This window comes from Sarcophilus harrisii, chromosome 4, assembly GCF_902635505.1.
Source record: "Sarcophilus harrisii chromosome 4, mSarHar1.11, whole genome shotgun sequence".
NCBI lineage: Eukaryota > Metazoa > Chordata > Mammalia > Dasyuromorphia > Dasyuridae > Sarcophilus > Sarcophilus harrisii.
Window position 1 is genome coordinate 122,911,398 of NC_045429.1, and position 13,331 is coordinate 122,924,728.

At 32.0% G+C, this 13,331-nt stretch overlaps 1 protein-coding gene across 2 annotated transcripts in view; it reads left to right on the forward strand.

Annotated features, from left to right (window-relative positions):
• LOC100932115 (unc-93 homolog A) overlaps positions 1-9,757 on the forward strand; it is a 56,796-nt gene extending 47,039 nt beyond the window's left edge. For both annotated transcript variants that reach the window (XM_023503341.2, XM_023503344.2), the window contains exons 7-9: positions 3,497-3,632; positions 5,717-5,848; positions 7,647-9,757. In XM_023503341.2, coding sequence (XP_023359109.1) covers positions 3,497-3,632; positions 5,717-5,848; positions 7,647-7,912 — 534 coding nt within the window. In that variant the 3' untranslated portion in view covers positions 7,913-9,757. The remainder of the gene's footprint in view (positions 1-3,496; positions 3,633-5,716; positions 5,849-7,646) is intronic.
• Positions 9,758-13,331: the final 3,574 nt, after the last annotated feature.

Below are 13,331 nucleotides of genomic sequence, written 5' to 3' on the forward strand. Positions count from 1 at the left end.
TAAACCTATATTTCCTGATTCCAAATCCAAATCTTTTAAAAAATAGCTCGAACACATTCCTTATCCACAAATCAATGATATACAGCTTCTGTGTGTATATCAACTTTTTATATAGCTCTTATATTTTAGTCCTTACATACTTAAAAATAATTTATTTTCCTCATTTTGGTCCCTCTGTTTGGTTTGGGTTTTATAGTCAATAATCAAATATTTTTGCCTAGTTGCAAACAACAGAAACAAAAAGCATGAACCCTGGAATTAAATATTAGAAAGGAAGTATTGAGGAAATTATAAGAATCACCAACCTCATCTTTTATGTTATTGTTCATATTAGGATACTTCTAGAACACTAGACCATCACAGTGCATTCCAAGCAAGCCTGAATTTAGCCAACAGACCAATTTGTCCCTTTGCCAAAATATTGTTTATTACTGTCAGATTCACTCTTCAAAAACTGCCTTGACTTTATTTCCTTGGCTGAGATATAGTTTAGAGTCAGAGGACAAGGTGGCTTACAATACATATCAAAGAGCTGGAGTAACTACCACTTTATTTTATTTTATGGTATTTGTTTTTATTTTTTTCTAAATTAGAGGTAAACAACTTTTTTTTACTTTTGTAAAATTTAGAATTCCAAATTCTTTTCCACCCTTCCTTCCCCCTCCTTAAAAAAGCAAACAGTTTGATGTAGATTATAGATGTGCAGTAAAGCAAAATATCTTCACATTAGTCATGTTATAAAAGAAAGCACAGATACATTTCCACACACAAAAAAGAGAAAAAAACTGCCCTTCAATCTGTATTCACATTCCATTAGTTTTTTCTCTCAAGGTAATAGCATTTTTCATCCTACGATCTTTGGAATTAGCTTGGACCATTATATTGCTGAGTATAGCCAAATAATTCACAGTTGTTTATCATACAAATATTGCTATTATTGTCTATAATGTTCTTCTGGTTCTGATGATTTCTCTTTACATGAGTTCATGTAAATTTTCCCAGGTTTTTCTGAAAGCATCCAACTTGTCATTTCTTATAGTACAATAGTGTTGCATCACAATCATATACTACCATTTGGTCAACCATTCCCCAATTAATGGACATTCAATTTCAATTTTTTTTCCACCACAAAAAAAGAGCTACAATAAATATTTTCATATATATATATATATATATATATATATATATATATATATATATATATATCCTTTTCCTTTTTCCTTTGATCTCCACGGAGTATAGACCTAGCAGTGTTATTGCTGAAGCAAAGCATATGCACCATTTTATTTTTATCTTTTTTTTATTATTATTTAATAGCCTTTTATTTACAGGTTATATGTATGGGTAACTTTACAGTATTGACAATTGCCAAACCTCTTGTTCCAATTTTTCCCCTCTTTTCCTCACTCCCTCCCCCAGATGATATGCACCATTTTATAGCCCTTTGGGCATAGTTCCAAATTGCTCACCAGAATAGTTGAATCTGTCCACAACTCTACTAACAGAGTATTCATGTTCTTATTTTTCCACATCCCCTCATATTAGTATCCTTGGATCATTTATCAACTGGAGAATGATTTGCATCCTTATAAATTTGACTCAATTCTCCACATATTGAAGAAATGAGGCCTTTGTTGGAGACATCTACTGTAAAAAAAAAATTCTCTTGTTTCCTGCTTCCTTGCTAATCTTGGCTGCATTGATTTTGTTTTGTGAAAAAAATTAATTTTATATAATCAAAATTATGTATTTTCCATTCTGTAATGTTCATTATCTTTAGTCATAGGTTCTTTCCTTTTTCATAACTCTGACAGACATATTTCATTATCACCTCATTTTATTATATCACTCTTTATGTCTAAGTAATATTTTTGATTACTGCATCATAGTAAACAGTGTGAGATGCTGTTCTATAATTAGTTTCTACCAAACTGCTTTCTGAATTTTCAGCAGTTTTTGTTAATTAATGATTTCTTATAACAATATCTTGAATCTTTGGGTTTGTGAAACAATAAATTACTATGGTTATTTATTATTGTGTTTCATGTGCCTAAATTATTCCATTGATTCGCCACTTTATTTCCTTCTCAGAACCAGATTGTTTTGGTAATTACTGCTTTGTAATACAGTTTGAGATTTGGTATGGCTAAGGCATCTTCCTTCACTTTTTCATTGATTCCCCTAATATTCTTCTTCTTTTGTTTTTAGTAGATAAATTTTATCATTTATCATTCTAGTTCTATAAAATATTTTTGGTACTTTTGATATGGTACCAAATTAATTTAGGTACAATTGTTCTCTTTATTGTATTGCTTCAGCCTATCCACGTGTGATTAATATTTCTACAGTTTTTTAGATATGACTGCTTTGCAATTGCATTCATGTGGATACTGGGTTTTTCTTGCCATGTAGACTCCCAAGAATTTTATATTGCCTACAGTTATCTTAAATGGAATTTCTCTGTCTATCACTTGCTGCTGGGTTTTATTGGTAGAAAGTATATATAAATGCTGATGACCACCAGTTTATATGAATAATTTCTCAAAACCTTTACAATAGTTTTCTACCTCTCATTTCCCATTGAGACTTTTATCATTTTTACCATCTTCCTTCATTGTCCCTGTGAGAGGTAGGTAGGTGGCACAGTGGACAAAAGGATAGGTCCAAAGAAAAAAAAACTGATTTCATTTCTTTCTCATATAATTTTTCAGCTGTGTGTCATTGGGCAAATCACTTAACATACACCTGCCTTAGTTTCCTCAACTCAAAAACAGAGAAAATTATAGCACATATCTTATAGGGTTGTTGTGGGGATCGAATAAGATAATATTTCTAAAGTACTTATCACAATGACAGGCACATATTAGGTACTCAGCAAATGCTTGTTTCCTTTCTTTCCTTCCCAAGTAATCAAGACCACAAATAATTATGAGCTCCACCAATCATTTTCTAACAGGATGAAGATGATAAATTGGATATAGTCATATAAGGAAAATTGGGTTGAATTTTGTCAATTAGCCCTAAATTCAGTTCATTTTTCTTTTCCACCCAAATTTCATGTGTAAAAATTATCATTGTCCTTGGAATACAAGGGGCTAAGTGATGAAACAATGTTTCAGGCTAAATTAACATGTTGTCCATCAAATGACAAATGAATTACAGCATGATATAGAATCCCTCCTGAAAAAAGCTTATTTCCACAACTGGCAATTAAGAAACAATGAAGTGGTTAAAGTTAGCCTTGAAGTTAAGAAGATTTGGGTTAAAATCTTACCTCTCACACATCCTGGTCATGTGACCTTGGGCAAATCACTTAATCCCTCAAAGTTCTAGATAGCTCTTTAGGACTATAATTATGGAGAAAGAGCTGAATTACATTGGTCAAGTTTCTATCTGGAAGTTTCTTGTAGACATGAAATTACAGGTTTAGTCTCTACCCAAGAAGAATAATCATGAGTATAAACACCATTTTAATCATTGTCTATTTTTTCTTCAGTCATATGTCACCTGTGCCCTGGGAATACAATATGTTGGCTATGTGATGATCTGCTTTTCGGCCACCAATTCCATCAGCTCTATGCTATTTGGAAAGCTCTCCCAGTATACTGGTAGAATAGCTTTGTTTGTACTAGGTATGTAAAAATCTTTAATCTCTTTATTGGCAGTAATAAAAAGTTGCTGTCTTATATTTGAATATGATTCTTCTAAGACTTAAGCATCATGATAGGAGAAAGAGCCCTGGTCTTGGAGTTTAAAAGCCTATATTTAGCTGCTTGTTATTTATTATTAATGTAAGTGGGAAGAAACCAATTCCCTTTGCTTTTCTCTGGGCCTTACTGTATATATAGTATAGTATATAAGGAAGGTATAATAGGTATATATGTTTATATATAGCACACAACCTATGGGACATGTGACCCATAAGGAGTATATGTATATATTTTAATCTGGTTCCTCCTCCTTATGGATCACATGTTTCACAGGCTCTGTGTTTGACCCTCTGAACTATGTGACCTCTAAAGGGCCATCCAACTCTAAGACTTTGGAGACTATCCTATAGAAAGTGCTTATATACACACATATAAACAAATATACTTATTTATATTATTTATTATATGATGATTATTTTAAATAGAATTTATATTGTTATTCTATATGAAATTAAATTATTTACTCATTAGTACCTTAGAAAAAGTTAGATTTGCTCATCCTTTTTCATGGGAAAAGGGAAAGAAAGGGAAGGGAAGGGGGGGGAAGAAGGAAAAGGAATGCCAATAAGCATCCATATAAGTGCCTACTATAGTCTTCATACCATGTAAGTGCTTTTTTTTTTTTTAACAAATATCTCAGAACAGAAAAAAATAATTATCTAAATAATGCTGATGATATATAATTATGAGGTTTTGCTGTAGAGTCCCAATAAAACTGAGGAGAAACCTAGAGGTCAACATAAGGAATATTTATCAGGGAAGGACCTTAAAGAATACTTAATCAAATCCTCTTATTTTATAGATAGAGAAACTGGGGTCTAGGAGTTGAAGTGGTTTATTAGAACTCACAGACAGTAAGTAGAGCTAGGATTTTAACAAAGACAGTTTTCATGCTCTAAATCCAGGACCTTGTCCTGCTTTCTTTCTTTCATATGGAAATGGGAAGACTATCATGTCAATGTGGAAATTGGAAGACTAACATGGGGAAAATAATTTAGTAAGATATCATTATTTACATTATTGTAAATCCATTCATTGCTGTCATCATGCTTATAAATGATCCTAGACTTCCTTTCCAATCTACAATGCTCTAGGATACTTCCTTTATTGATAATCTAAGACTTCAAATTTCATACATTTTATTATTTTAATTAACAAGGAAAAGAGAACAGAGCTCAATATGAATAATAATAAGCAAGGATTTTGAATTATGAAGTTAAAAATAGATACCCAATCAAAGTCTGAAAGAATTGGATGATGGAGAATTTAGTATTGATATGTGGCCAGGCACTTTCAAATTCCAAAGATATGCATATGAAAAGAAACATAAAGTATCTTATGATCAGAAAGCTATGATATTGACAACATAGAGAAGTCACAATTGTCAATAACCTTGTGAAGACTGCATAATATAGTAGTATCACTTCTCAATTTAGAAAGCTTTTCTGGGACCTAGAGTTAACATCCTTTTGTTTTCCTTCTTTATTCCTAATACTGGCAACTGCCCTTGGGTCCTAAAATTGCATACTATAATTGCTAATAGTAACCTATTGGCTCTTTCAGATCCAAGGTTCCACATCTTGATATTTTCAGTTTAGTTTTCAAAGACAGTTAACCAATCAATTAGTCAGTTAATCAGCAAATATTTACTAATTAACATGATGTTAGGCCCTATCCTAAATGCATGAGATGCAAAGAAAGAAAAATCTATGGGTATTAATAGACCTAGAAAGTTTATGGTAGATCTGTATTGATCAGAAGTCCTGCATCCCAGTAGCATCATCTGTGCTTTGTTTTAGTACCAAAAGATTTATAAAAGACCAAGTACTAGTTTAGTTTCATAGAAGTTATTAAAGGAAAATTGGAGAAAAGAAATTTAAAAGGACATTTTACAATCCAGGAATGAGTTTCTCTTTGAATATATAAATTCTACATCTGTTCTTTAACTGCTTTTCAGTAACCAGTTTTTTCCCTTTTATATTTTTCCTCTCTTTTCAAACTTACAGGTGCAATAATACACTTTTCCTGTATTATCTCCCTTTTGCTGTGGAAACCTCACCCTAGTCAGATGCCTGTATTCTTCATATTTCCTGCCCTCTGGGGCATGGCAGATGCTGTTTTGCAGACACAAACCAATGGTAAGTACCATTCTCTAGCTTTTTCACCTTCAAACAATAAAGACTTTAGGAAGATTCTAAGAGGAAGGACACAGCTAAGAAATCTAACAATGGCTCATTGGTGATTATTTATTAAATGCCTAACATATGTCAGGCACTTGGGGATACAAATACAAAGATTAAAATGATCCCTACCCTAGCTTAGATTCTAACGGGGAAATATAAAGTATATATATAAATACATACAGAAAATATATAGAGAGAATAAATACAAATACAAAAGAGTTAAATACAAAGTAATTAGGCAGGGAATTGCTAGGAATTGCCAGGAAATATTAGCAGCTGGGATGATCAGAAAAGTCTTCATGTAGAGATAGTGATTGAACTGTGATAAAAAGGAAAAGAGTGATTCTTTAAGAAGCTGGTGAGAAGGGAGGTGGAATGCCATATATGATGAACAGAAAGAAGGTAACTGCTTGGATCATAGAGTGTGGGAAGTAAGATAATGTTCAATGAACCTAGAAGTATAATTTGGGACTAGGATAATGGGAATATTGGGGATGGGGATAATAATAGCACCTACTTCACAGGATTATTGAGAGGATCAAATGAAGTCATATAAAATAAGTACTTTGCAAATTTAAAGCACTAAAATGCTAGCTACTGATATCATTATTAAAAAGATGAAAACTTACCTCTCCCACTCATTTTCCTCTGCTTTAGAACCTGATTTCCTTTTCTGGCTACTAGTTGTCAATATCATTCTTCTAAAACTGATTCCCCTCAAACCATTGTAATCTTGCAGAAAGAACATGATTCTTTCTTTTGTCCCTTGTCCTAACCCTTAAATAATAGAAAAGCTTTCTTTCAGGTATTTTAAGAATTTTCCTAAAATAAATGATAATATGGGGATAAGATGGGAATCATTACTACAAATCAAAGAGGAAAGTTTAAAAGAATAATAAAGGTCTAATCAATTAATTTTGGTGGTCTCGGGATAAATAATGTTCTTAGTGCCTCCCTTTTCAATGAATTGATCTTCTAATTCTATTAATCCTTGCCCGTAGTGTCAACTGACCTGTTTCTGTCTGAGTTAGATGTTAAATTAATTTTTGCTTTCAAAACAAGTACTCAGTTTGACAAAACTACAAGAGCCTGAAGTAGGTAGCCCTTATCATCCCTGAAAACACTATCTTCTTATTTTCTTATAAGAAAAGAATATACACTCACTCCTTTATCCTAATAAATTAGCAGATACCATTGCTAGCAATCTTCTAAGGGAAACAAGACATTTAAGAATATGACTTTTTTTGAGAGGTGGCTAATTCAATATGTAAATGTAAATGTAATTGAAAGTAATGCTGAACACAAAGAATTCCAGATCATAAAGCATAGAGAAAGATACATAACGATTATGATCAAATCAAGGAAATTCAAAGTTTTTAAACATGGAATTAGAATATGTGTGGGTGATTCTTGAATTTACTTCTGTAATGGATGGATGCTGTTAAATATTATTATTGCTTTTGTTGTTTGCCCTTGCTTTTGAACTATTATATTTGAGCCAGATAATGAATGAGTTAATAACAACATGCTATTATTTTTCATTTCAAGATAAACATAAAAAAATAACTTGAACATATAACAGTAATTTGTTTTGGTTCTATTACCAAAATGAAGGATTTACTAAAAATACACATACAAATTTTGATGGGAATATTTGGGGAACTGTGATGTATGGATAATTAATCTCAGAAATAATAATGAAAAAGCATAAGTGCAGGAAAAATTTATCATTCTTTTCTTTTTTGCTTTGCAGCCATCTACGGAGTTTTATTTGTGAAGAACAAGGAGGCTGCTTTTGCCAATTATCGCCTTTGGGAATCCCTTGGATTTGTCATTGCTTTTGGATACAGCACATTTTTGTGTGTTGATGTCAAACTCTATATAGTACTTGCAGTACTGATTTTGTCAATGGTGACGTATGGGATTGTTGAGTATCTGGAACGTGGGAAGCCATCTGAGACAATTGCTGAAAAAAAGCAAAGTCAAACAGAAGAAAAATTTATTCAAACAAAAATATAAAAATGACAAGGTGTTTGAGGAGATATAATAAGAAAGCCTCAGAATGGTTTTTCTCTGTAGAAGCACCAAAGGATTAAATTGTTTTCTCAGAACAGTTTTAGCATTAGTCACAATACTTCAATGTATCTGTGATCTCATGGGGTAAGTATTCTCTCCCTCCACTGGCACAGATCATAACCCATCTATGCCTTTTCAGATGGTGTAATTCTTGTCCATATGCTCCCATAAATCTTCCACAGGGAATTTGTGCAATGTTCTGGAAACATTTTTCTAGACCTTTTTATACTGAGATTAGGATGGATGTAATACTATTACACTATTCATCTAGTATCCCTTCCTTTTGCTATTTGACTGGCCTACCTCCTTTTTTTATCATACATTTTATGTTGTATGTCTTATGGATCATTGTTGGAGATAAGTTTCAGCCCATTTTGATCCATCTTTGCTTTTTGACTCTTAGAAGATTGTGATATTCAGAGATTCAAAAGTATACAGCTTTACTGAGAGAAATTTTGTATAAAAGATTTGGATCTTGAAAATACGTCATTGAAAGTACAACACAATCTTCTAAAGGCAACACATCCCTTTCTCTTCTTCCTATTCAACCATGGGTCCAATTGTCCTTATATTTACCTGAGTATTAAGTACATACAATAACCATCTAATTTTTTGTCACAGTCTAAATGGGCATTTTAATTCTTTCATTTTTTTCCTGGATAGATTGTTATATCAATCATAATCATGAACATAACAGATAAGGTGCTGAATACCCCCCAAAAATCGAATCAATATTACCTTCAAGGGGAAATATACAGAGGACTTAACATATATCAATATAACAAGTTCAAGGGTCATGGGATTAGTCATATTTACTTTTAGGCTACCTCCCAGCCTCTAGAATCATCCAAAGATAATTCTGGATTTTTTTTTAGTAATTAATAAACAATATATTCTCCTTCATTAAGCATTATTTATTTAATAAATTGGAGAAACCTTTCTCTCATAAAGGATTACTTATTTATTAAAACAACTAATCTCATGGATTTAAATAAATATCAGAAATATTAGCTATATAGTTGAATGGCAATGTAAGCATGATAAGATGACATAAATATTTACAAAGTTTTGAGAAAGTTTCAAGGATCAAATATTGATTAACAGTGTTAAATATTATGGAAAAGTCAAGGGAGGAGCTAAGATGATACAGTTAAAGGATACATGCTAGCTAAGATGTCTCAATATTCTTCTCTAAACAACTAAAATAACACATCAAATAGAATTCTAAAGTTACATAACCAACAAAAAGTCAGAACAAAATATACTTCTAAGCCAGGAATTTAAGACAGAAAGAGAGGTCTATATTACTGAAATAGAAACTGTTCAGGAGTATAGTTCAGCATTGATGGCAGCTTTGGCCCTTGAAATCAGCAGTGAGACAGTGGTAGCAGTGGTAGAAGCAGCAGCATAGCCCAGACACAGTAAAAGAAATGAACACCTCATCAGAAAGAAATTCCAGACTATTCTTGATGTCATTTGGCAAATCCACTACCCATTATCCAATTCTAGGTCACAGTTCCAAAGCAAAGAGAAGCTCTTGTAGAAGCAAAAGAGCAGAGGTCTACATGGGTACACAATGAAATTCCAGAGACAAGAGAAGTTTTGGCTGCAAGAGAGTAGGGGCTATAACTGTGTAAAAATTACAACTCAAACAAGGAGAGCAGTGATCACACCACTCCCTGAATCACACCACCTCGAAAGCATAAAAATGTTACAATCCATCATAACTATCTATGAAAACAGTAGGGCAAAAAAAGTCTGAAACATGGGTCAGTGATCCCACCCCAACTCCACCAAAGATAAGCAGAACCAAGGAGTTCTTGGTTTGATATAGAGTTAATATAACATAGAGTTTAATATAAATTCAAGAAATATGTTGAAAAAATGAACAAAGATTTAAAAAAACATGACTGGAAAAAGCTTCTATAATAACAAGGAAGTTCAAGACAGAAACTTCAAAAGAAGACAACATGAAAATATCTACTAGCAAAGCCTCAAAGAAAAAATATCAATTAAAGACAAGTCCAACAAAAATTCCTAGAAGAATTAAAGAGAGAAGAAAAACCAAATAATTTTTAAAATCAAACAAGAATAGTAGAGAAACAATTGGGAGAAAAAATTAGAGCAATGCTAGAAAATATGAAAATCATGGTAAATGAAGTACAAAAATATTGAAGAAAATAACTTCTTTAAAGGAAGGATTGACTAAAAGGGGAAAGAGTCATACGTTATCACTAAAGTAAATAATTTCTTAAAAATTAAAATGAAATACTTTAACATATTTAACATGTATGGGACTATCTGCCATCGAGGGGAGGGGGTGGAGGAAAGGAGGGGAAAAGTTGAAATAGAAGTTTCTGCAAGGGTCAATGCTGAAAAATTACTCATGCATATGTTTTGTATATAAAAAGCTATAATAAAATAAATAAATAAATACAATTAAAAAAATTAAAATGGAACAAATGGAAATTAATGACTCTATAAGACAGTAAGAAACAGTAAAACAGAATCAAAAGAATGAAAAAAAAGAAAAACTGTGAAATATCTGAGAGGAAAAACAACTGTCCCAGAAAACAAATCAAAGCGAGATAATTTAAGGATTATTGGACTATCTGAAATCTATGATAGAAAAATAATCTAGACAGAATATTTCAAGAAAATATGACAAAACCTCTCTCAATACCTTAAAACCAGAAGGCAAAATAGACATTGAAAGAATCTACTAATTTCCTGAAAGATATTTCGAAATGAAAGCTCCCATGAATATTATAGCCAAATTCTAGAACTTCCATGTCAAGGAGAAAACATTCAAAGCCTGCAAAAAGTAATTGTACAAATACCTTAAAGCCATAATCAGGAACAAACAAGATTCAGCAGCTACTGTGAAGAAGGAATGGAGAGCTCTAAATGTGATATTTCTGAAGGCAGAGGAGTTAGGATTCAACCAAGAATAATCTACCCAGCAAAACTGAGTGTGATCTCGTGATCACACTCAGGGAGTAGATATAGATGGAGGTGGAAGTGGCAAATTAATATTTAATGACATAGAAAACTTCTAGGGATTTTTTATGAAAAGATCAGAGATGAACAGAAAATATGACATTCAAACACAAAGAAGAGGTATAAAAAAGGTAAATATGAGTGAGAAATCATGAAGAACTTAAGGTTAAACTATTTATATTACTAAATGGGAAGATAATACATGTAATATACAACCATTCTGGAGAGCAATTTGGAATTATGCCTAAAGGGATTTAAAACTGTGTGTATCCTTTGACTCAGCTTTGCCACCACTGGGTCTGTATCCCAAAGAAGCAAAAAGGAGGGGAAAAGGCCCATGTGTACAAAAATGTTTATAGCAGCTCTTTTTTGTGTGGAAGCAAAGAATTGGAAAATGATTACATACCCATCAGTGAGGAATGGCTGAAAAAATTGTAGTACATGAAGATAATGGAATATTATTGTTCCATAAAAAATGATAAGCTGATTTTAGAAAGTCCTAGAAAGATATAAAGGAACTGATGGTGAGCAAAACAAGCAGAACCTGGAATACATTGTATTCCTGTATTATATTGTATTATATAGTAATGGTAAAATTGTTTGATGATCAATTATGAAAGACTTGGTTCTTCTCAATGGTTCAGTGATCCAAGATAATCCCAATAAACTTTGGACAAAAAACACCAACTGCATCCAGAAAAAAGAATTATAAAGACTGAATGTAAATCAACACATGCTATGTTTGTTTTTTTTTCTCCCCCATGATTTTTCCCTTTTGTTCTGATTTTTCTCCCCCAACATGATTAATAAAGGAATGTATATTTAAAAAGTTAATATACATGTATAATCAGAAAAAATAAAACAATAATTTTTAATAAGAACTTTATCATCATTAGAACAGTAGAAAGAGTCTACTTAGAGTACATGGGTATGTGTCTATTATGTTGAGTTGATCTCAAAAGAAAAATTAAAGAGTGAGAAAGAGTTATGCACTGGAAAAAGGAGGAAAGAAGAGAAAGAATGAGAAAAGTTAGTTCACATAAACAAGGTGCTCAAGGAAGTTTTTAAAATGGAAGGGAAAATGTGTAGGGTGGAGTAGCAGGCAACACTTGAATCATGTTCTCATCTGAACTATTTGAAGGAAGGAAGAATAAACACACAAACTCAATTCAGTATAGAAAATATCTTAATCAATAGGGAAATAGGAGGGGAAATTTTAAGGAGGGGGGGCATGTTAAAAAGGAAGACTGATTAAGGGAGGAAATGGGCAGGAGCAAAACAGACATTTGAGGAGGGAAAAGGTTTTTTAAAAAAGGATGAACAGGAGAGAATAGAAAGGAAATACATAGTTAAAAATCATAAACATGAATGGGATGAACTGAAGTATAAAATCTAATGGATAGTAGAATAGATTAGAATCCAACAATATGTTATTTACAAAGCAAAACAAAACAAAACATTGAAACACACACACATACACACACACACACACACACACACACACACACACACACATACACACACAGAGTTAAATTAAAGGTCCATGACAAAATCTATTTTACCTTCTCTGAAACAGAAAAGGCAGAATAGCAATCATGATCTCAGACAAAGCAAAACAACAACAACAAAACAGAAGAGATAATGAAAGAAACCACATTTTGTTAAAAGGTGCCATAAACAATGAGGTAATAGCAATATTATAAAACTATGCTGTGAAAACATCCACCAAAATTCTATGAATACAGTTACCAAACCTTTTTTACACAAATAATACAAATCTATTTACTCTTCACAGGTAGGCCAAGCCATTATAATACAATGATTAATTTGCCTACATTTATTTACTTGTTAAATGCCATGCTAATCAAATTAACAAGGAATTATTTAATAGAGCCAGAAAAGATAATAATAAAATTCCTCTGGGAGAAAAAAAGTTCACAAATATTAAGAAATCAGTGGGAAAACAAGTGAAGGAAAGTATAATACTACAAGATCTCAAACTATACTACAAAGTGATAATCATCAAAACAATCTGGTAATGGTTAAAAAGTATAGTGGTCAATAAATGGAATAAATTAGGTATATAATGCACAATAATAAATGACCATAGTAATCTAAAATTTGATAAACCAAAAGATCTAATGTTTGGGGACAAGAACTTACTATTTCATAAAAACTTCTGGGAATGTTGAAAGACAGTCTGACAGAAACTAATCAAAAACCATTATCTTGCAGTGTACACCAAGATAATGTGAAAATTAGTGCATAATTTAGAAATAATAGTTGATATCAGAAGCAAATTATGGGATCATGGAAAGTTTTATCTCTCAGAGTTATGGATAAGGAAAGAGTTCATGACAAA